The sequence below is a fragment of the Geotrypetes seraphini genome, chromosome 5 (genome assembly GCF_902459505.1).
Source record: "Geotrypetes seraphini chromosome 5, aGeoSer1.1, whole genome shotgun sequence".
In the NCBI taxonomy this organism is placed as follows: Eukaryota; Metazoa; Chordata; class Amphibia; order Gymnophiona; family Dermophiidae; genus Geotrypetes; species Geotrypetes seraphini.
Window position 1 is genome coordinate 103,161,248 of NC_047088.1, and position 25,212 is coordinate 103,186,459.

At 43.8% G+C, this 25,212-nt stretch overlaps 1 protein-coding gene across 1 annotated transcript in view; it reads left to right on the forward strand.

The window, feature by feature from the left end:
- The first annotated feature begins 8,798 nt into the window (after positions 1-8,798).
- PRSS8 (serine protease 8) overlaps positions 8,799-25,212 on the forward strand; it is a 158,663-nt gene continuing 142,249 nt past the window's right edge. The window contains exon 1 of the mRNA XM_033944009.1: positions 8,799-9,091. Within this exon, the coding sequence (XP_033799900.1) occupies positions 9,040-9,091 (52 nt within the window). The 5' untranslated portion in view covers positions 8,799-9,039. The remainder of the gene's footprint in view (positions 9,092-25,212) is intronic.

Below are 25,212 nucleotides of genomic sequence, written 5' to 3' on the forward strand. Positions count from 1 at the left end.
TGGTATGGTATCTCTATCTCCTTCTCTTTCCTCATGCCATGGCATCTCTTCCTTCCCCTCCAGGGTCTGGTGTCGTCTTTCCTTTTTTCCTTTCCCTCCCTCCCATGGACTTGGCATCTCTGGTTCCTCTCCCTTGTCTTCCTTCTCCCTCCTTCCCTCTCTCTCCCCAATTGGGTGCTTTGCGTAAGCCCTCCCTCCAACGTCAGCGCTGACATCGGGGAAGACTTCCAGTCGGCTATGTGTGCTGCGGCAGGGCAGGTAGGACAAAAAGACGAGCCTCGTGACTCGAGTTGTATTGAACCCTGCGGGATCCCCATCATCCCTGTTCAGCTCTCTATTGTGCACCCCCTTGGGGCGTGCACCCGGGGCGGACTGCCCCGCCCCCCTAGGTATGCCAAGGGGTCTGCTTTCCTTTTTTTCTGCCCAGCTACAAGTATTTATGTGTGGTTTTGTTTTTCTATAAATTGGGTGGAGGAGCTGATGAAGAAATATGAGGTACAGTCCAGGGCCTAGCATTAACCTGTCCCTGTAAGGCCAGTTTATTCTTTAAATATTTTGTGTCTTAGTCTTTTCCAATAGTTCATTTACAGGTAAAAAGGAATTTGTAGCTTGAACTATTTGGGGTCATAGCATTGATATGACAATTTGTGTCTCATCCAAGTTCTTGGTTAATTGTTGGCACAGGGGCTAGTTCAGTATTTTCTTGTCTCATGGTAATGAGTCCTCTACATAAGCCCTGGATGAAAAGGCACTTTATTTTATTTGTTTTCTTTCTGAATTCTTAATAAGTTTATCATTTGTTTTTGAATGTCATACCATGGGCCCTCAGGAAACTGACTTAGAGAATGACAAGGCAACAAATTTTTCCCTGTCCCGGCAGGAACTCATTTTCACATCCCATCCCCTTGAGTTCTTTTCCTGCCCCTGCCCCATTCCTGCAAGCTCCATCCTTATCTGCACAAGCCTCAAACACTTTAAAATCATAAGTGTTCGAGGCTTGTGTTGTTAAGGCAGAGCTTACAGGAATGGAACAGGGACAGCGACAAAACTCATGGCAATGGGTCAGGGAAATTGGGTTCCTATGGGGGCAAATTTGTCCGTGTCATTCTCTAAACATTCAAATGGTCTGCCTTTTTTCTCAAAATGTTTCTGTACAATTGTTGTTCTTTAAAATCAAATGCATCCATATTTGAGGCTGCAGAAAACTGATACTGGGGCCTGACTGAATTATGTTGCTTTATATATGGATCTATCTAAGTATGTAACCTTGGATGCAGAAATGCTCCCTTTTATGAAGAAGAGACTGGAGTGATAGGCTGAAAAAGTGGAGGTTAAGTGTGTTTGGCAAGAGGTACCAGCATAAAAACCACACCTAAACCTACACCTTAAGCAAAAAGGGAGTACCAGCTGGAACAGACAGAAGTCTAGAATGAAAATATAAGGTAGGTGTTAGAACAGGAGTGTCAGACTCAATCACATAAGGGGCTGAAATCTAAAACACAGGTGCAAGAAATGGTAGTCAATTCTGATGAAGCAAAGAAACCCAAATCTCTGTAACACTGGAAGATGTAATGAGTCAGTTTAACAAATTGATCAGTAGCAAATCACCTGGACCAGATGGTATACATCCCAAAGTGCTGACAATTGAAAAATGAACTTTCAGAGCTATCTATAATAAAACGCTACGCATGCATGCACACTCGCCGTGTGTTCCCTGATCTGTCGGGATGTGGCGGCAAGACTGTGCATGCGCTAGATGGCACGGAGTGAGGGGCCGGGACTTAGGGGAAGGAGAACAGGCCCGGTATTCGGCCGGCCCCGGCCAGGCAAGACCCCCCCCTTCCCCTCCGCACCCAGGCCCCGGCGGTACCTGCTGGCAAAGACAGCTTGGTGGTGGGTTGGCATGACAGCGGCATGGACTGCGCCCGCCTAGCACCGAGGAGCTGCCCAGACCAAGGCGGCGCTCAGAAGTCCCGGCTGGGAGCTGTAACCAGACAGACATCGTGCCTGGCCTGGTTCCAGCTAAAGTTCCCACTAAGACACAGAGTAAAACCCGGAAGGGAATGGACAAGGGTTGTGCTAGGAAAAATAGGGATGATTTTCAGGTTAACCACCAGGGGGAGCCTGAAATCTCCAAGGACCTACTGCAAGAGCAGTATCTAGGTCACCACAGGAGGAGCCCAAGAGCCCCAGGCAGGTCTGCTGACACGGCAACAAGAGGGCATCCGCTAAAGCTTAAGGGGGGAAGATTTCATGGTGACACCAGGAAATACTTCACCGAACGGGTGATAGATCGATGGAATAAACTTCCACGCCAGGTGGTCGAGGCTAGTAGCATACTCGACTTCAAAAATCGATGGGACAAACAGGTGGGGGTGCTACAGAGTTATGCATAAAAGATGGGTACACCAAGGAGGGAGGGTTCTTGAGTGGGCAGACTTGTTGGGCTGCCGGCCCTCTTCTGCCGTCATATTCTATGTTTCTATAAGCCAGTTATGTTTAAATCATTTTTATTAAAGCATAAACATAGCAAGGAACATCGCATCGTACAATTTTCAAATATTAAACAAATCCAATCCCCACCCACCCAACCCCCCAACCCCCCTCCCACCCACCCTGGCAGCAGCGGTAACAAATCAAGAAAGAAAAAGCAAAAAAGGGGAGAAAAAGAAGTCCATTAAGTACCCCAAAGTTGGTTTTGAATATAAGGTGTAAAAGTCAAGCTAAAAGGGTACCAGCACTGAGTGTATAAACGTCCAGCTTTAGTGGATAAGTCCATCACTTCACGCCGCTCCAGTAACATTTGGTGTAACATTAATGCTCTCCATTGAGGGACAGTCGGAGGTTGCGGTGAAAGCCATTGCAACAAGATGCATTTCCGTCCCAGCAATACAGTTTTCCTTAAGAATGCTGCACAACCTGGTCTGGGTGGATGAAATCGAATCTGCATCGTGAAAAGGAAGTTTGGGTGCAATCTCCAAGAGCAATGCCAAAGGCGTGCCACCAAAGACACTAACTGGATCCAGAAGGAGGATATCATAGGGCAAGACCAAAACATATGTCCAAACGATGCCATAGGACCAGCACATTTCCGGCAACAGTGATCAGCACTTATCCCGATCACATGTGCCCTCTTGGGCGTACAGAAGGCTCTCAGTATAAATTTGTAATTTCTTTCTCTCTCAAGCGAGGACACAGTCGTGGTCCTTCCCAAACGAAGGCCTCTGCGAATCACATCCGCTGCAATGGGCAATTGAAGATCAGCAGACCACCTCTGAGCCAAGGCGATAAAGTCTAATTCACCCGCCCGTTTCTGTAGCCACTTATGGAAGAATCTGAGGGACATTGACTCAGGAGATGTGAGTGCAATCGCCTCTTGCAATCTGTCTTGTATATCCTCCTGTAACCTCACCGGTGTCAAGGACTGCAAATAATGTGTAAGCTGTTGATACGCAAACCAGTCCATAGGTGATATCCGAAACTGTGTTTGTAGGTCTCTGAAGGGAATCGGTGAACCATCATCTTGTACGGTCTGTGACACATATTGTAGGCCCTCACGAGACCAGCGTCTGAACACTGCGGAATCCATGCCAGGTAAGAAAGTACCATTCCCAATCAATGGAAGGCAAGGTGTATGATGCGGAGAAATCTGTAATCCCTTGCACAACAACTTCCATGCTGTACGCATTGCTGGCAAAAGTGGATGGGACTTCAGCTGCGGTAAGTCTGGTAACTGAGGCGCATGGAGGAGATAGCTAAAATGATATGGCTGGAAGGAAAAACACTCAATCACAGGCATAGAAAAATCAGAAGTGTCACAGAACCAGTCATGGATGTGACGTAATTGACATGCTAGATTAAACCGAGATACACATAATAAACCCAGCCCCCCTTGATCCACAGGAAGCCGTAACTTAGCCAAAGAGATCCTCGCTTTTTTACCCTGCCATAAATATTTAGAGAGATGGGCGCCATGCAGTGCAGTGTGAGATGAGGTTAACATGAGAGGGAGCATTTGTAAGACATATGTCCATTGAGGCACTATCATCATGTTATAGAGGGCTATTCGGCCTGACAATGAAATAGGGAACGTCCGCCAGCCATGCAGCGTACTAGCAGTGCGATGAAGCAATGGTATTATATTGGCGGAATAGAGTCTATTCAAATTTTGAGGGATGATTACACCCAAATATGTCAGCGAGGAAGTAGCCCACTGGACTATAAGCCAGTTATAAGAAAACAAGTGGAAAGACTACATCTCCCAGTAGGCATAGAGCCAGGGAAAGGAAAGAGCAGGGCTGGAATACAAGCCACTTCTAATCAGGCTCAAATTGGTTTAAGCCAGGTGAGAAGCTCTGAGAGCAGGTTACCCTAACATACCTGCAGGGAGGACTAATCAGCTTCCTGCAGTGAAAGAAAAGGGAATAGTTTTCTCAAAGCAGGGGAGCCAGCTCCAGAAGCAGTTGGAGGGCCAGCCTCAGAGTACACACTTGCTTCCGATCTAGCAAGCCAGAGCCAGTCAGCAGGTTGCAAACCCAGAGAATCAGGAAGCCACAGTCTACCTCCTGGCTATCAGCCCAGGCAGAGATAGAAGCCACAAAGAACGGTGAGTCTGTGTTTGGGCAAGACACAGATGGCTGATAAGGACCTTGCTTATAATATGGAGACAGAAGAAACAGAGTTGCCCATTATAGAAGGAATGAAAATAAGCTAATCTTTTCCTGATAAAAAGAGCTAGGATAAAATATGGACTGGGTACTATATTAAGAGAAGGCTGAGATTTACAGTTGGGACAAGGGTTTTTTTTTTCTCTTTTGGAGATAATAGGCTTGGAATTGACAATTGTGTTTTGAATGCTGCAATGATATACCAGGTGATGCAAACCTGAAGAAGCCTGTTTGAAAGTTTGTTTTGATTTTTGATCAATAAGTATACCAGGAAATTGCACCTCTTGTCATTGGACCTGTTTTTTTATTATTCCAGTACAAGCTACCAATAGAACCTCACGTAACCGCTTGGCTGAGGTTTTGTGTGCACTGGGTAAGGCCACTTGCTGAGCCCAGCTTGGCTGCGCCCGGTCACAGTATCCAGTAGGAAAAGCACAGTTATTTACCGTAACAGGTGTTATCTAGGGACAGCAGGCAGCTATTCTCACATATGGGTGATGTCATCGATGGGGCCCCAATGTGGAAGCCTCGCAAACAGACTTGCTTGTAAAAACTAGAAGTTTCGAGTTAGCCACACCGTGCATGCAGAAAGGAGTTTGACAGACACCAGTTACAGAATCCAGCTTTTAGGCGAAGGACTGGCTCCTCCTTCGCCTAAAAGCCCTTGTGTTGGACGTTTGGGGCTTAGGCTTTTTTTAGGTTCATTATGGGGTATAAGTTTAGACGTAGTGTTGTGGTCTGGGCGTTTAAACAGCTGAATGTAGAGGCAGGCCATTATCAAAAAAAAACTCCTTTTGGACGTTTTTTTTTATTATGGACATTTTCCCTGTTTCTACTTTCAGTATTTAAGGCCTTAGGCCAAAAGGGGACTTAGACCTTTTTTTTTATTATGCCCCTCCACGCATTTTATTTTAATATATTTAGTTTCATATGTATTTTATTTTAAGCTAAGAGCTCATTTGATTTAATATAAATCCATGATATTACATTCATCTGCTTTAGAATCAGGTTGGTATCTGGCTTGTATATGGATTGTTTTATCCTTATTTATCTTTGTATTTCACACATTTTAATAGCTTCATTATTGTATTCTTTTGTGGATGCACACTTCATATATATTTTTATCTGGTAATATGATTTATTCGCAGATAGTTTCATAAATTTTATTTTTGATGTCATAGTTCTGTTTTATATTTGACACATATATATATATATTTAAGATGATTTCCTATTTGGAACATTTTTACTGAATATATATCTTCAATTTTAGTCATTTATTTTTGTCTCAATGTTTTTGTAGTGTGTTGACCCCTGAGGCAGATGTGCCTACACCGAAATGCAGTGCTATGTCGGGTCTGTTGTCACTGAAGAATTAGAGTATATAATAATTTAGACTTTGTGGATTCTCCCATTTCTTCTTTTTTTTTTTTTTTTTTTTTAAGTCCTTTGTTCAACCCTACTCCTTTTCTCTGGTTTTGTGTTAATGGTTTTTTTTTTTTCCAGACTCTTGTTTTGTGTATAGGGTATGTGGAAGGCCTTAGTTTTATCTAGAGCAATGGTTTTTAACCTGGGTTCGACCGAACCCCAGGGGTTCGGTGAGTCAGTCTCGCGGGTTCGGCGGAGGTCAAAACACACCTCCGACTCATATAGCGCTTCGGTCACGTTCAATCATCTATCAGTTATTCAGTGATTTTGATCAAGACTGATCGTGTACTCGGTTTCTTGATCTATCAATCTGTAACTAACGCCTTATATACATCAATCAATTCCTGATCAAAATTTGTGATTTAACTGATAGATGATTGAACGAGACCGAAGCGCTTATGATTCGTGATGATACGCCCCGCTTGTCCATAATTGGCTGCAGGTGATCACGCAACATCGCTTGGCCTATCTGTGCTGCAGGAGATTTGATGCGCACAGTAGTCTAATTGTAACTGTTGTGATGGTACGTTGTGTGATACCTATCTTAATATTTTAATCCTTTACTAACTATGTTGAGCAAAATACGAAAGTAGTCAGACGAATATGTACAATATGGATTCATATGTATAACGGAACGTGATGGGAGTCAGCGTCCTAATTGCATGATTTGCAATGCCAAGTTGAGTAATTCTAGTCTAGCTCCAGCAAAACTAAGGGAACACTTCCTTAAGCTGCATGGAGATGGAAAATACAAGAACACAACGCTCGCTGAATTCAAGGTGAAGAGAGCAAGATTCGATGAAAAGGCTACTCTGCCTGTTCTCGGCTTTGTACCCATCAACAAACCGATCCTCACAGCATCGTACGAAGTTGCTTACCTGATCGCAAAGCAGGGCAAACCACACACCATTGGTGAAACACTCATAAAACCAGCTGTGTTGAAGATGGCGAATATCATGCTGGGAAAAGCGGCTGAAGTTCAGTTATCTGAAATTCCTCTTTCAAATGACATCATCGGCAACAGAATAGAGGACATGAGCAAAGACATCTTGGCTCAAGTAGTTGCAGATCTGATTTCAAGCCCGGCAAAATTCAGCCTTCAACTCGACAAGACCACAGACGTTTCCAATCTAAGCCAGCTTGCAGTATTCGTGCGCTATGTGAAAGACGACGTGATAAAGGAAGATTTTTTTTTATTTTGTAAGCCTCTTACAACAACAACTAAGGCAACTGATGTGAAGAAACTTGTGGATGACTTCTTCAAAGACAACAATCTTTCGTGGGATATGGTTTCTGCAGTTTGTTCGGACGGAGCTCCAGCCATGCTCGGAAGAAAGTCCTGTTTTGGTGCGCTAGTGAATGCCGATGCACCACACATCATTGTTACGCATTGCATTCTGCACAGACATGCGTTGGCAACAAAAACCTTGCCTCCAAAACTGGCAGAAGTTTTAAAAAATTGTTGTGGAATGCGTGAACTATGTGCGAAATAATGCTCTGAAGCACTGCATCTTCAAGGAGCTGTGTAAAGAAATGGGATCTGAATTCGAGGTACTTCTGTACCATTCTAACGTTCGGTGGTTATCCCGGGGACAGGTGCTGAATCATGTTTTTGCCATGCGGGTGGAATTAGCTCTGTTTTTGCAAGAGCAGCAACATTGTCATGCAGATTGCTTCAAAAGTTCTGAGTTCATTCTCATTTTAGCGTACATGGCTGATATCTTTGCAGCTCTCAATCATCTTAATAAGCAAATGCAGGGTGGTGGAGTCAACATCATCGAAGCGGAAGAAAACCTGAAAGCTTTTCAAAAAAAGCTACCATTATGGAAACAACGAACAGAAAACGATAACTTCGCAAACTTTCCCCTGCTAGACAACTGTGTAAGTAAGATCGAAGATGTATCTGGAATCGGAGACATTTCTGTACCCGCGGAACTGAAGCAAACTATTGCCACGCACTTAGATGAGCTTGCAAAGTCTCTCGACAGATACTTCCCTACAAGAGAGTCGTATCCAGCATGGGTGAGACAGCCGTTCACTTTAGTGTTGAGACAACAGATGTCAATGATGAATACCTCTATGAAATCATTGAAATTCAGCAGAGCCAGGTTCAACAGCAACTCTTCAGAACAACAACGCTCTCAACGTTTTGGTGTCAACAATTGGTAACGTACCCTGTTATTGCTAAGAAAGCTCTGGAAATTTTCATACCGTTTGTTACAACATATATTTGCGAGCAATCCTTTCCGAGGATGCTGGACATAAAAATGAAGAAAAGGAACAGACTTTGTTGCGAAAATGACATGAGAGTGGCACTTGCCAAGGTAAAGCCGCGCATTTCTGAATTGGTCTCTGAGAGGCAACAGCAGAAGTCACACTGATTTGCAGTAAATTTCATTATGTTATTATTATTCGAAATATAGGAGAACTTTTTTGTTTTCAAAATTGATATTATTTTTTCCCTCACTATATACCTATGTTTTGAATTTGTAAAAATCATATTTTATTTTTCCAATAAAGAAGGGTTCGGTGAATATGCATATGAAACTGGTGGGGTTCAGTACCTCCAACAAGGTTAAGAACCACTGATCTAGAGGAAGGAAAAGTTCTTTAGTACAGCAAGGAAAGGGTGTGTGCCTGCATGAAGGAGGTAGGGACAGAAGTACAGGTTAAACAACTTCCCTGGTTTGAAGCTTTCCAAGGGTGGAGCTTTTCTTAGTATCAATTCACCTGTTGCTTCTCACAGTAGATGAGCTCCAGCAGTTAACATTTCCTCTTCTGTTTGTTACAACTGTTTATTCTCCTTTGATTTTTGCTGTAGTATTGGATATATTGAAAAGTAAGAAAAAAATCAGCCTTGAAGTTAAACTTTCTGGGAGTCATTTGTCAAACGTTCAACAAGGAAGATTTCACAATCTTCAGGCAAACATTCTAAAGAAGGAATAGAATGGATTTTTTCCTTTATTGCTTCACTAGCATTCTGCTTCTGATCAGCCAAGGTAAGTGGCACACTTTGTCTTTTTGACTCAGAAAATTACAAAGAAGAAATAGGACTTCCATTTTTACTTTGAACAAAACAGCCTTTGTGAATTACTGATTAAACAGAAGGAAAGATCAAATTGCTGCTGCTTGGTCAAAAGTATGGACTGGATAAAGTTTTTAACAGAGAGCAGCAGATTGAAGTAACAGCATAAAACTAACAGCAACAGAGAGCAGTTTATCGATAATTTATCTGTGTAATTTTATGCAGACTTTCAATGAAGCTATGCTTCCAAGCCTATTGAAAACGCCAGCAAAACTTTAGTATAGATTTTTGCACATGTAAATTCTTTTTTTTTTTTACACATGTAAAAGAGCTTTCATAAAATGTGTGACTATGGGACTCATTTTCAAAGAGAAAAATGTCCAAAAAGTGGCATAAATGGGCAGGCAGATGTTTTTGTCCCCCAAATCCTTCCAATTTTGGTATGTTCAAAGCCTATTTTCTAGATGGGGTTTCTATTCTGTTCATCTGCAGTTCGTTTAAATCTCAAGGAGGTGTGTTAGAGCAGTGGTCTCAAACTCAAACCCTTTGCAGGGCCACATTTTGTAGGTACTTGGAGAGCCGCAGAAAAAATAGTTAATGACAATTTTGCATGAGGTAAAACTTTGTAGTTTATAAATCTTTCCAAGTCTTAATAATAATATTATAATTTATAGCTAAAGAGACATGATCAAGAAACTTTTTTATTTTACTTTTGTTATTATGATAAACATACCGAGGATCTCAAAATAGTACCTGGCGGGCCGCATGTGACTCCTGGGCCACAAGTTTGAGACCACTGTAGAGGGACTAGGGTGGGCTTATGACTTCAATGATGTTTGATTATGGCAGAACATTTAAGAATATGCCCAAGACATAGTTTGAATGTTTGGGGCTAGCTCTGTTTTAATAACTAGTAAGTGCAAAAAGGTGCCCAAACAGACCAGATGACCACTGGAGGGATATAAATATGAACTCCTCACACTCCTCCAGTGGTCACTGAACCCCACCCCAAAGATGTAAATAACAGTACATACCTGCCTGTATGATAGATGCAGATGATATGGCCAGTTCCAGAGGAGCAGCAAACAGGTCTCTGTAGTAGCTTGGTGGTCAGTGCAGTGGATGCCAGAGAAGGGGCCCCAGGGCTACATCTCTAACTACTAGTGGTGGAAAGTGAGCCTACCATAACCCACCCAAAACCTACTGTGCCTATATATAGATGACACCTGCAGGCATGAGGACTATTAGTGTGGTGTACAGTTGGGTCCTGTAGGTTTTGGGTGGGTTTTGGAGGGCTCGCCATATACCATAAAGGGGTTATGGTGAGATGAATACTTGGGACCTTTTATGTGTTTACTGCAGTGCCTCCTATGATGCACTGCTCTGCTAGGATGTCTGTGTGGCCAGTCTACTAAAAATGTTGGCTTCTCCTACATCCCAATGGCTTGCTCTATGTGTTTTTAATTTGGACTTTTTCAAAAATAATCAAACAAGATAAAGGCACTAAGGGCACAAACATTTAGAAATGGTCATTTTGGGGGAAAAAAAGAGATGTTTTGCTGTTTCGAAAACAGACATTTTTTCTACCCAATTTTTGGCCACACTTCCAAAAACATCTGAACTCGGATGTAGGCGTCATATTGAAAATGGCTCTCCACATATACTTGTAAAAAGTATGCTCATTGAAAGTCTGCACTTAGTTTTGCATGACCCATTCCTAGGGACATATTTGGGTAGAGCAGACAGAGTCCTCTATAAATGTGCCTGCATAGCCTTCAAAATTCTACACGGCGTCCTTCCTCCCGTTATCCCACTCTTTTGGAATTCCTCAAACCCACTCTCCACTAGATCCTCCCAAAAACTGAAACTATCTTTCCCATCTATAAAAGACATATCCCGCGCAGGAAAACTTGGAACATCCCTCCCCTTTAGAACCACAGAACTCTGGAACAATCTCTCATCCCCACTCAGAAATTCTAGCTCCTTCCAATCCTTCCGCAAACACTTGAAAACTTGGCTCTTTTCAAAAACTAATCACCTCCCGTTCTCTAGTACCCTGTTCCCTCTCTATCTTCTCAGTCCCTCTCCTATATCCCTTCTTTGTATTTGCTTTCCTCTCAACCTCTGTAAACCGTGCCGAGCTCTGCGCTTGCGGAGATGGTGCGGTATACAAACCTAAGGTTTAGTTTAGTTTAGTTTAGTTGAGGTATAAATGTATATATTTTATAAAACACATGTCTATAGGCATAGAATACATACATACAAATGTTTGCACCACCTTTGGAACAGGTGTGAATTGGCATTTGTGTGCTACAGGAGTTGGTTCTGGTTGACTATTTCGTAAAGGCACATAGGCACCTATGTTTCCTTTATAAAATAAGTTTAACATTTTTATTTCAACCCATGTTACACTCTAGTGCACTACGTATTTCCCTGTCACTGGAGGGTTTATAATCTTAGGGGTTATTTTACTAACCCCCTCTTCTATTAAACTGCGCTAGCAGTTTTTAGCACAGAAAGCCACACTGAATGGCCTGTGATGCTCCTGACGCTCATAGGAACTCTATGAGCATCAGGAGCAGCGCAGGCCATTCAGCGCAGCTCCCCACGCTAGAAACTATTAATAATATTTTGCTCACTCATCAGATACATCAACAATAAATGTGAAGTAATACCTTATATATCTTCAATATAACCAATTAAATCTTCTGTTTTAGGTCATCAGATGTGCTTTCTTTTTCTTGATCACTTTTAATCAACAGAAATATGTGCACAGCATAGGCAACAATTTCAAAGTTTGAATCGTTATTTAGCACTCTTCATTGACCCAATTTTATATGCTTTATTTATACGTTTTATTTTAAGCATTATCATAAGTTTCAAATTTTAAATATGCTTATCTTTGTGCTCTGTTCTACTGTGCTGGCTGTGGACTATTTTTACTCAACATGTTTCACCCAATGGCTGCTTCAAGGATGCCCCCTATGAATGCCGTTTGGTCCAATTCTCCCTACATTTGATGTGATTCAAAATGGCATACAGAAAACAGCAAAATATTGCTATGCTCAGTATAAATTTTGATCCGGCCCCTGATCTGCATTAATCTTGCCCCATTTTAAGGAGAGAATTTTTGACTATATAGCAACCTACAGCGCCAAAATTTTGCTGTTCTCTGGGGTGGAAATTTATTTTTAAAACTTTTCAATATTCTTTTTATCAGACCTTACTTTTTATGATTAAATCTTTATTGAACAAGTTCCATAGTATGATATTTATCTAGAGAGGCTATAGCAGAGATATTCAGAGGGACACTAATAGGGTAATACTATGATATGTAAAGATAATGATATTAGCAAAGTAATTTTGTAATGGGAATAATAACAAAATAATAGAACCACCTTTGATGTAATACCGATATCAGAAATAGTCTTTGATGGTGGTGATTCAGAGGAACTGGTGCAAATTGAGGTGAATCCGGAAGATGTAATTGAGCAAATTGACAAAGAGACTAGCAAATCACCTGGACCAGATGACATACACCCTAAGGTTCTGAAAGAACTCGGAAATTAAATTGCATACCTATTAGTAACAACTTGTAAGCTATTATTAAAATCACCTGTGGTTCGTGATGTTTGGAGAATGGCCAATGTAACACCAGTTTGTAAAAAAAAAAAAAAAAAGTTACAAAGGAGATCCAGAAAATTTTAAACTAGTGAGACTGATGCTAGTACTGGGCAAAATGGTAGAGTTCATTCTGAAAAACAATATCACTGAGTATATGGATAGACGTAGCTTAGCATCAACATTGGGAAAATCACTTTACTCTCCATTGCCTCAGGGTCACATGAAGAGCAACTCTGTAAACTGGCACCTGAACTTAAACACCACAGCACGTCACCAAGTGACATGCAAATTATAAAATACTATAAATTATGTAGATTACTTGGTGCACATAGGCACATCAACTTATGGCAGCCATTGACCTGACGTAAATGGTCATGCCTAAATATCAAAATGCCAAAGCAGTTTCGTGTTGGTATTCTATAATGGCTTAGGTACACTCAGATGCTTATATAGAATTAGCACTCAGTGCATACCACTGCAGTTCCTACACTGAAGTGCCAAGTTATAGAATTATCCTGTTTGATTGTAAATCCATTTGGACAGGGAAATAACACACCTTGAACCTGGATTTGGAAAAGGTGAATCATTAAAATCCAAAATCCATCAATCAAATTATTTTACATGCTTTAAAAATATGTAGATAAATATGAGCTAGTTGATACAGAGGGGCATTTTTTATATGATACCGAAATCCAATTTTGGACATTTTGCAAAAACTATCCAAAAATCCAGTGCCAAACATAATCATTTTTGAGCCAGAAAAATGTCTGTCTTTGTGGTTTGAAAATTGCCCTATTTTAAATGTTTTTGTACACATTGCATCTTTCTTTAAGATCTATCTTCAAACACAAAACATCCAAGGTAAAATACACAAAAACAGGCCATTAGGATGTCTGGGGGCCAACAATCTTACTAAACTGGCCACACAGACATCTCAGCAGAGCACTGGGGCAGCCTAGGTAGGGGGGGCACTGCCATGAACTTCACATTAAAAGTTCCAGGCACACATCACATCATAACCCCCTTATATTGTATGGTGAGCCCACCAGGAATAGTAAAACAAAATGTACTGTACTCAAACATACAACACAATGGCCCTTATGCCTGCAGGTGTAACATATATGTTGGTATTTTGTGGTTTATGGGGCGGCAGGTGCTCACATTTTCCACCACAAGTGTACTAGTTAGAGTGGGATATGGGCCTAGGTCCCCTTTTCTACATTCTACTACACTGACCATTGGGCTAATCCAGGGGTCTGATTTCTATTCTAAGAGGAATGGCCATTATAGCTGCAGTTGTCATAGACTGGGTGCCCCAAAGAGATTCCAGAATTTTACTTTATTTTTAAAAATTCCTTTCATAAGTCTACACTAGAATAAATGTCGTGTACACAAGAGTCTGTCAATGTTATGAGCGCCTGCATGAGTAAGGATACAACCACCCAGACAGGGTTGACGGTCAGTCTAGAAGAGGTATGCAGGCAGATTGATAGGCTTAAGAGCGATAAATCCCCGGGACCGGATGGCATTCATCCGAGGGTCATCAAGGAACTGAAAGAGACTATAGCTAAACTGTTTCAACTGATAGCCAATTTGTCAATCAGATCAGGAAAGAGTCCGGACGACTGGAAGGTGGCAAATGTTTCGCCGATCTTCAAAAAAGGTTCAAGGGGAGATCCGGGAAACTACAGACCGGTGTGTATGACCTCAGTACCGGGAAAGATGCTAGAAGCGCTGATAAAGGACCGCATCATTGATCACCTTGACGGACATGGTTTAATGAGGACCAGCCAGCATGGTTTCAGCAAAGGCAGATCTTGCCTGACGAACTTGCTGTACTTCTTCGAGGGAGTAAACAGGTGGATAGTCAAGGACGACCCAGTCGACGTATATCTGGATTATCCCAGGACAAGCAGACAGGCTATTCTCACATATGGGTGACGTCATCAGCGGAGCCCGGATGCGGAAGCTCGCAAGCAGACTTGCTGGAAGAAACTCGAAGTTTCGAGTCGACCACACCGCGCATGCGCGAATGCCTTCCCGCCCAGCGTAGGGTGCGTCTCCTCAGTTCTCAGTTTTCCGCGGAGCCGAGAAGTCCGTCTTTGACTCTCTGCATTTAACTTCATTACTTCATGCCTTCTCTGAACCGTGGTTTGTAGTTTTTTTTCTTCACGAATCGTTGTTCTTACTTTATTTCTTTTATTTCTACTTTAAAAAAAAAATTTTCAATCTTCCGTCCGACTGCCAGGGCAGGCTGCTTGGCCGCTGCCCCAGGGCTTCGATTTTGTGGCGGCTGTTTTTCCTTCTATGTCCCGGCCTGTAACAGGCTTCAAGAAGTGTAGCCAGTACCAGCGTGCAATTTCCCTTCAGGACCCACAACGTTGGTGCCTCAAGTGCCTTGGGCCGGATCATCAACCGAAGTTGTGCGAGCGCTGTGCTACTCTTCAACCTCGAGCCCTTAAACGTCATCGTCTTTTGGTGGAGAAGCTTTTCGGGATGGATTTTCCTCCAATCCCTCGACTTCGAAGGCGACCTCGGCCTCACTTTCGACCGAGACTCCTCCTGCTTCTGCTTCCACCTCGAGCCTCATCAGACCTTAGTCGTTTGCAGTGGCTCTCTCTTCAACGACATATGCTGTATCTTCCCCTGTTACCTCAGGTCAGATAGCTCAGCAGAAAGTTCCAGCGGTGGTGCTCAAAGTGCCTAAGACTTCCAAGTCAAAGCACATTTACACTGCCTCAGTGGAACCTCCAGCCAAAGCAGGTGGTCCGGTTTCAGATGCGGATCCATCCATGCCGGCTTCTTTCCAGACCATGCTGGAGAAGCAATTCATTCAGTTCCTTACTAATATGGGACCGAAGCTTCTTCCTCTCATCCAGCCTGGGCATTCTGCAGACTCCCGTAAGGTCGAGTCGCTTCCTTTGTCTCAGTATGAGCTTGCAAACTCTTTGCAGGGAGCAGAGTCTCTGCGAGTGTCTGGTCTGGTATCTAAGCACGTGAAGCAAGGAGAAGAATCTTTGCAAGTGCCTCTGCAGGAATCCTCACACACTATACAGGGAGCAGTCTTTGGGAGTGCATCGAGGTTCCTCCAGTCCTATCCATTCTTTGGTAGCATCGTTTACTTCTGTCTCTGAGGCGAAGTCTCCTCGATCTTCGAGATCTGCTTTCAAGCATCGTTCTCACCAACAATCGAGGCCTTCATCGAGGCATACTTCCAGGAATAGTTCTTCTTCTAAAGAACGTCCCTCTTCCACTAAGCCTCGATCTATTCCTACGTCAACTAGACCGCTGACTCCTCGATCGAGGTCTCCACTTCCAAACCTCGAGGATGCAGCGGTTTCGATTGCTTCGTCCAAGTCCCCATATTCTTTTGATGCCTTTTTTCATGCCGAAGCTTCATCTTTGACCTAGGCTGCTTTGACTTCCTCGAGTCCTGCTCGAGGCAAAGCATTGGTAGATCAGCTATCTTTCTCATCTTTTCTTCGTCAGATGGCTTTTGACTTGGATCTTCAATTAGATGCTAGTTCCAAATACTCTAAGGAGTACCTTGAAGTCATGCATCTACCTCAACTGTACATCGCAAAGGGTGTGACAACTCAAAAACACTTTGAATTTCAAGAAGTCATTGCTTCCTTATCACAACTCAGACTACATCTACTTCAGTCATCTTATGATGCCTTCGAATTGTCTGCCCAGGCAGCTGCTTGCTCTGTAGCCATGCATCGCCTTGCCTGGCTTCGTACCATTGACATGGACCCTAATCTTCAGGACCGCTTGGCTAATATTCCTCTTTGATGAATCTATCGAGGCAGCCACCAAGAAATTGTCTGACCATGAAAAATCCTTTGCTTCCATTGTCAGACCTAAGCCAAAGCCAGCTCCTGCCACAACTACATGTCGTCCTCCTATCTATCAGAGGTGTTTTGCTCCAAGGGCGGCTCCTTACAATCGCCTTCCTCCTAAGAAACAGCAGCCTCAGATGCAACAAAAATCTCAACCTTCTGCTGCACCTAAGGCTTCACAGCCTTTTAGACTGTCAAACAGAGCATAACCTCCATCGTTCTGTCTCTCACTTCTCTTCCCCCTATAGGAGGTCGCCTCCATCATTTTTACCACCAATGGATGACCATTACATCCGACCTCTGGGTACTGACCATCATCAGAGAAGGATACTCTCTTCATTTCACTCAGGTTCCACCAGAGCTTCCTCCAAGAGAGTATCCTTCCCAGACCGCCCTTCTTCTTCAGGAATTTCAAGCTCTGCTTCAACTCCATGCCATCGAACCAGTTCCTCTGGAACAGCAGAACAGGAATTTTTACTCCATTATTTCCTTGTTCCGAAGAAGACGGGCGGTCTGCGATCCATTCTGGATCTCAGGGCTCTCAACAAATAATTTTGAATGTTGTCCCTGGCATTCCTTTATCCCCTCCTTGAGCAGAACAACTGGTTATGCTCTCTGGATCTCAAGGAGGCCTACACTCATATTCCCATTCATCCGGCCTCCCATCAATATCTCCGATTTTGGGTGGGGAATCTGCATTATCAATACAGAGTGCTGCCTCATCTCCCAGAGTGTTCACCAAGTGCCTGGTAGTGGTAGCAGAAGCTCTGAGGAACCATGGTCTTCAGGTATTTCCCTACCTCGATGACTGGCTCATCAAAGATTCAACATCTCAGGGGGTTATTGTAGCGACCCAACAGACTACCTGGTTCCTACAAAGTTTGGGTTTCAAAATCAACTTTCCCAAATCCCAACTTCAGCCCTCGCAGAATCTACAATTCATCGGAGCTGTTTTGGATACTATCCAACTCAGAGCGTTCCTTCCAAAACAACGTCTGGAAGCTCTTCTTCAACTCTATCATACAGTGTCTTCCCGCTCTTCCATCTCAGCGAGACACATGATGGTACTTATGGGTCACATGGTCTCCACAGTACACGTGACTCCTTTTTGCCAGACTTCACCTCAGAATTCCTCAGTGGACCCTGGCATCTCAATGGACGCAGGTTTGTGACCCGCTTTCTCGACACTTAACAGTCACTCCTTCATTGAAGCAGTTTCTCCATTGGTGGATGCTCTCTTCCAATCTCTCCAGAGGCTTGCTTTTCAAAACGCCCCCCCCATCAGAAGGTTCTCACGACAGATTCTTCGACCTACCCTTGGGGCGCTCATCTCAATGGTCTCCGTACACAAGGCCACTGGATCAGTACGGATCATCAGTGTCATATCAATCTATTGTAACTCGGAACGATCCTCAAAGCTTTTCAACATCTTTTTCACGACCATGTATTATGTCAACAAACAGGGAGGGACGGGATCTGCCTCCCTTTGTCAAGAAGCTCTGAAGGTTGGGACTGGGCAATCCATCACAACACCTTCCTCAAAGCTGTCTACATTCAAGGGGCGAAACATTGCTTGGCGGACAACTTGAGGAGTCTTCTGCAACCTCACGAATGGACACTCCATTCCTCACCTCTTTGTCACATTTTTTTACAGTGGGGAATGCCTCAGATAGACCTCTTTGCAGCTCCCCACAACTACAAACTGCCTCAGTTCTGCTCCAGGATATACTCTCCTCATCGCCTCAAGGCAGATGCTTTTCTTCTGGAATGGACAAATCTCTTCCTCTATGCATTCCCTCTCATTCTCAAGATTCTGGTCAAGTTAAAGAACGATCATGCCACCATGATTCTGATTGCTCCTCGGTGGCCAAGACAACCTTGGTACTCCCTTCTACTTCAACTCAGCAGCAGGGAACCATACCTTCTACCAGTTTTTCCATCTCTGCTTACACAGAGTCAGGGACTCTGCTTCATCCCAATTTGCAGTCTCTACACCTGACAGCTTGGTACCTCTCAACATGACTCCTCTTCAGTTTTCTCAATCTGTACGAGACGTTTTAGAGGCTTCTAGGAAACCTACAACTAGACAATGCTATCACCATAAATGGACTAGATTTTCTACATGGTGTTTTTCTCATGATAAGGAGCCTCAACATTCCTCCATATCTTCAGTTTTGGATTACCTTATGCACTTATCCACGTCTGGCCTCAAGTCTACATCGATCCGAGTCCATCTCAGTGCAATTGCGGCTTTCTATCAGCCTATTGAGGGGAAACCCCTCTCTGCTCATCCGGTGATTTCCAGATTCATGAAAGGACTTTTCAATGTCAAACCTCCTCTCAAACCGCCTCTTGTGGTTTGGGACCTCAATGTAGTCTTTGCTCAACTGATGAAGCCTCCATTTGAACCAATTGACAAAGCTCATCTGAAGTATCTCACTTGGAAAGTGGTGTTCCTCATTGCCCTCACTTCTGTTCGACAAGTCAGTGAGCTGCAAGCTTTAGTTGCTGATCTACCTTTCACGGTGTTTCATCATGCCAAAGTGGTCTTTCGCACTCATCCTAAATTCCTCCCTAAAGTGGTATCGGAATTTCATCTCAACCAATCCATTGTTCTTCCAGTGTTCTTTCCAAAGCCTCATTCTCATCCTGGAGAAATAGCTATTCATACTCTGCACTGTAAACATGCTTTGGCCTTCTATTTGGAACACACCAAATTACACAGAACTGCTCCTCAACTTTTTGTCTCCTTTGATCCAAATAAGTTGGGACATCCTATCTCTAAGCGTACCATCTCCAACTGGATGGCTGCTTGTATCTCATTCTGCTTTGCCCAGGCTGGATTACCCCTACACAGTAGAGTCACAGCCCATAAAGTCAGAGCAATGGCAGCTTCCATAGCTTTCCTCATATCTACTCCCATTGAGGAAATTTGCAAAGCTGCTACTTGGTCCTCGGTTCATACTTTCACTTCTCACTATTGTCTGGATACTTTCTCCAGACAGGATGGACAGTTTGGCCAAACGGTATTACAAAATTTATTCTCCTAAATTGCCAACACTCCCACCATCCCATTTTGGTTAGCTTGGAGGTAAAAAAAACAAGCCAAAACTGCAGATGTGTACAACGATGTAGGCAAAATTTATTGTGACAACCAAACTATATATTAAAACCTTTTTACCAAACAGGGACCCAACACGGTCCGTGTTTCGGACAACCTTCGTCAGGGGTCCATGGTAGAAAAAGGAAAAAACATATGTCACAACAAATGTATATAATAAAGCCAAACTGATGTTATGTAACGCTGAGAGCTAGCGATTTTTACTATTCACAGTGGCTCTCGGCGTTACATAACATCAGTTTGGCTTTATTATATACATTTGTTGTGACATATGTTTTTTCCTTTTTCTACCATGGACCCCTGACGAAGGTTGTCCGAAACACAGACCGTGTTGGGTCCCCTGTTTGGTAAAAAGGTTTTAATATATAGTTTGGTTGTCACAATAAATTTTGCCTACATCGTTGTACACATCTGCAGTTTTGGCTTGTTTTTTCCTGGTTGGTTTTTTCACTGCAGACAAGGTTGGACTCCCCTCTTTTTGTTTCTGTTGCTTTTAGCTTGGAGGTCACCCATATGTGAGAATAGCCTGCCTGCTTGTCCTGGGATAAAGCACAGTTACTTACCATAACAGGTGTTATCCAGGGACAGCAGGCAGCTATTCTCACAACCCACCCACCTCCCCTAGTTGGCTTCTCTGTTAGCTATCTGAACTGAGGAGATGTGCCTTACCCTGGGCGGGAAGGCACGCGCGCATGCGCGGTGCGATCGACTCAAAACTTTGAGTTTCTTCAAGCAAGTCTGCTTGCGAGCTTCCGCATCCGGGCTCCGCTGATGACGTCACCCATGTGTGAGAATAGCTGCCTGCTGTCCCTGGATAACACCTGTTACGGTAAGTAACTGTGCTTTTTCAGAAGGCGTTCGACAAGGTTCCACATGAACGACTACTTTGTAAAATTGAAAGCCATGAAATCGAGGATGAAAAACATGGATTAAAAACTGGTGGGAGCATAGGAAACAGAGTGGGGTAAATGTACAATATTTGGACTGGAAGAGCGTCACCAGTGGGGTGCTGCAGGGCTCGGTGCTTGGACCCATGCTCTTCAACATCTTTATAAACGATCTCGACATTGGTACGACGAGTGAGGTGATTAAATTTGCGGACAATACGAAGATTTTCAGAGTAGTGAAGACACAGGGGGGATTGCAAAGATCTACAAAGTGACATAATCAAGCTTGAGAAATTGGCATTGACATGGCAAATGAGATTCAACATGGATAAGTGCAAAGTGATGCATGTCGGTAACAAAAATCTCATGCACGAATACAGGATGTCCGTGGCGGTACTTGGAGAGACCTCCCAGGAAAGAGACTTGGGAGTTCTGATCGACAAGTCGATGAAGCCTTCTGCACAATGCGCTGCGACGGCAAAAAGGGCAAACAGAATGCTAGGAATGATAAAGGGGGATCACGAACAGATCAGAGAGGGTTATCATGCCACTGTACTGGGCCATGGTGTGCACTCACCTGGAGTACTGCGTCCAGCACTGGTCGCCATACATGAAGAAGAACACGGTACTACTCGAAAGGGTTCAGAGAAGAGCGACTAAAATGGTTAAGGGGCTAGAGGAGTTGCCATACAGTAAGAGATTGGAGAAACTAGGCCTAGGGACATGATCGAAACATTCAAAATACTGAAAGGAACAGACTTAGTAGATAAAGACAGACTGTTCACACTCTCCAAGGTAGGGAGAATGAGAGGGCACTCTCTAAAGTTGAAAGGGGATAGATTCCATACAAATGTAAGGAAGTTCTTCTTCACCCAGAGAATGGTGGAGAGCTGGAATGCTCTTCTGGAGTCTGTTGTAGGGGATAACACCCTCAAGGGTTTCAAAACTAAGCTGGACAAGTTCCTGCCAAACTGGGACGTATGCAGGTGAGGCTGGACTCATTTAGAGCACTGGTCATTGACCTGGGGGTCGCCACGTGAGCGGACTGCTGGGCAGGATGGACCATTGGTCTGATCCAACAGCGGCAATTCTTATGTTTTTATGTGATTGGTCATTGAAAACTAACGCCTAGTAATTTTATTTTTATGCAGTAGTTATCCTAACTTGAGCAACAAAGCAATCAAGGCTTTGTTACTGTTTGGATCTTTATCTTTGTGAACATGGATTTTCAGCTCTGACAGAAATTAAATTGAAAAAAATAAAAAAAAATAACTACAGATGGTGGATGATGTGTGTTTGCTTGTCGACTATTGAATCATGTTTAGAGTTAATTTGCACACAAAAACAAACTCGTCCATCAAATTATTTACTTTAGTTTTATTATTGTTACAATTATTTATACATACCATAAAGAAATTTAAATAACTCTCAAATTTCATTTTTTGTTAGTTTTTCAATTTTATAATTTCATTTATAATGTGCCACAATAATCATTTGCTCAATTTAATGTGCCGGAGCTAAAAAGGTTTGAGAGGCACTAGTATACACTGTCATTTCAACCTCTTAGGGGGATGGGAGGGGAGGGGGTCAGTAACCACTGGGGGATTAAGGGGAGGGTCATGCCTTTATCCCTTCAGTTGTCATCTGGTCAGTTTGGGCACCTTTTTGGCACTTACCGTATTTTTCGCTCCATAAAATGCACTTTTTCCACCCCCAAAAAGGAGGTGAAAATAAGGGTGCATCTTAAGGAGTGAATGTAAAAAAATACCAAAAACCCCGTACCTTTTTTTTTCCCATCCTGGCGGTCCAACATGCTTTTTGCACTCCTGCCTCGGTTCAAGTTTCAAGTTTTATTTTGATTTGATAAATCGCTTATTCACATTTACTAAGCGAGTTACAATAGAATAAAAATAAACATACATTTAGACATACTATTTAAAATTTAAAAATAATGGGTTGGACCGACAGACTTACAAACTAATTGATACATAAGGAATGGAGGAATAAAGTTACAAATCAGTGCTTTAAAGTAGAAAAAAAGAACCACAGCAGTGCATGAGGCAGGTGCGCGCTTTTTGCGTGCCTGCTTGGTCCCTTGCTGCCCTCCAAATGGCTACATGTCAGTTCTTGTGGGACGAGAACTGACAGGCAGCCATTCGGAGTGCAGCGCAGGACAAGAAGGCACACAAAAAGTACGTGCCTGCCTCGTACATCACTGTGCCGCTGCCACTGCCAGAAGAAAACAGGGGAATCAAGGCAGGAGCGCAGAAAGTGTGCTAGACCACTGGGAGGGAAAAAAGGTACCGGGGGAGGGGGTGCCTGCCTTTGCCTTGGGATTGGCTGGGGGCTGGTTGGATAGCTTGGGCTAAATTGGCTGATTGCCTTTGGGCTGGCTGGCTTGGAGATGGCTAGGGGCTGGCTGGCTTGGAAGGTTGTTGGCTGGTTGGCTAGCTGCCTTGGGGTTGGCTGGCTGGCTGCCGCTACACGTGCCTACCATTAGACATGCCCACCACTAGACGTGCCCTGTACCCTTTCCCAGCCTACCACTAGACCACCAGAGGGGAACAGAGTACAGGGCACAACATTTGGTTCAGAATTTTTTTTCATGGGTTTTCCTCCTCTACAGGTGGGTGTGTCTTATGGTTAGGGGCATCTTATGGAGTGAAAAATATGGTAGTCATTATTGAAACAGGTCTAGTCCACAACATCCTGTTTTTTTGCCCTGGACATCTTTTCAATGTCACTTAGTGCAGAAAATCATCTAAATCGGTGTTCTTCAACTGCCGGTCTGCAGAAATTTCCTGTAGGGCCGGCGAGATCAGTGCACAGAAATTTCCTGCCGGTCCGTGCAGGGCCGGTGAGATTGGTGTGCAGAAATTTCCTGCCGGTCCGTGCAGGGCCAGCGAGATCAGCGGGGCCTGATGAGCTCTGACGTTTTGCTTCCCAGCCTCTGACAGTGGCTTCCTCCCCTCAGCTCTCAGTACTTGCCTGCAGCAGCGCCAGTAGCATCAGCTCAGTGATTCATTTAGACAGCCTTGGAGCTTTTGCTGAGTTGCAATCCACCTCTGATGATGGAACTTCCTCTTTCTTCAGAGATGTACACGACCCATCAAAGAACCCAAGGCTGCCTAACTGAATCAAGCAAGTACTGAGAGCTGCTGGGAAAGGAGGAAGTCACTGTTGGAGGCTCGGAAACAAAACGTCAGAGCTGCATGCAAGTACTGAGAGCTGAGGGGAGGAAGCCACTGTTGGATGCTGGGAAGCTGCTGGACAAAGGGAAATAAAGGGAGAGGTGAGGGGAGGCTGGGAAGCTGCTGGATATTGTTGGAGGCTGGGAAGCTGCTGGACAAAAGAAAATAAAGGGTGAGCTGCTACTGGACCTGGAGGGAGGGAGAAGGAGAGATGCTGCTGGGAGGAGAGGAAGCCACTTTTGGAGTCTGGGAAGCTGCTAGGCAAAAAAAAAAAAAAAAGGGAGAAGGGGGCAGAGAGAGTGAATTGGTGGATAGGTACAGTGGACTCAGGGAGGGAGAGATGCTAATGGGGAGAGCAAGGAAGGCATATAAGCTTTAGGGTGGGGGGCCTGGGCTCTGGGCAGAAAAGAATAAGAGAGATAATGCCCAGAGAAGAGATGCTGTGCATGGAGAATAGGGATAGATGCAGAGGGGGAATGCTGGATGGAGAAGGGATGGGGACACAGAAGGGCAATACTAAGGTGACCATATATCCCGTTTTGAACGGGACAGTCCCTTTTTCAGATCCCCTGTCCTGTTGTCCCCACTCACAGCTTCGGGATGCCGAAATGTCCCGTTTTCAGAGAGGGTATCCTGAAGCTGTGAGTGGGGACAACAGGACAGGGGATCGCAGTCTGGATTTGGCAGCGGCAGCATCATCGCTCGGGCCCCACCAACCCTCCTATATCGCCCTCCCATGCGAACCCTGCCGACCCTCCCAGTGAGATGACCGAGCAACAAACCTCCCTCCATCAGATTTGGCAGCCGCAGCATGCTAAACAGGCTGCTTCGTGGCTTTCTCCTGCCGGTGAGTCCCTCTGCCACGTCTCTGGGCAGAATCATTGCCTTCAATAAGATAAAATCCTTGGCAGCAGTAAAAAAATAAATCAAAATGCTAGGCTTTATTAGAGAGGAATAGTAAATAAAACTGATATCTATCAGTTCATACCTTTTATGCAGTTCTGGTCAACTAATCTCAAAAAAAGATATAGCAGAACTAGACAAGGTTCAGAGAAGGGCAACAAAACTGATAAAAGGGATGGAATGACTTCCTATAAAGAAAGGCTAAACATCAGGGCTTGCACAGGAGATAGCTGAGAGGAGATATGACAAATTTATAAAATTATGAGTGGGATGAAACAGAAAAAGGGAACAGATGATTAACCTTTCAAATATTAATAAGACTAGGGGGCACTTCATTAAGCTTCACTTTAAAACTAATTGGAGGTCTTCCTTTTTTTTAACTCAAGCTACAATTAAACTATGGATATATCTTCTCTAGAATAAAACCCTAAGCCGCGCATGCGCACTTCTACTTGCTTGTTCCATATGTCCGTGGCCGGAAGAAGTGCGCATGCGCACCTACAACTGCCCCACACTCGCGGCCCTGT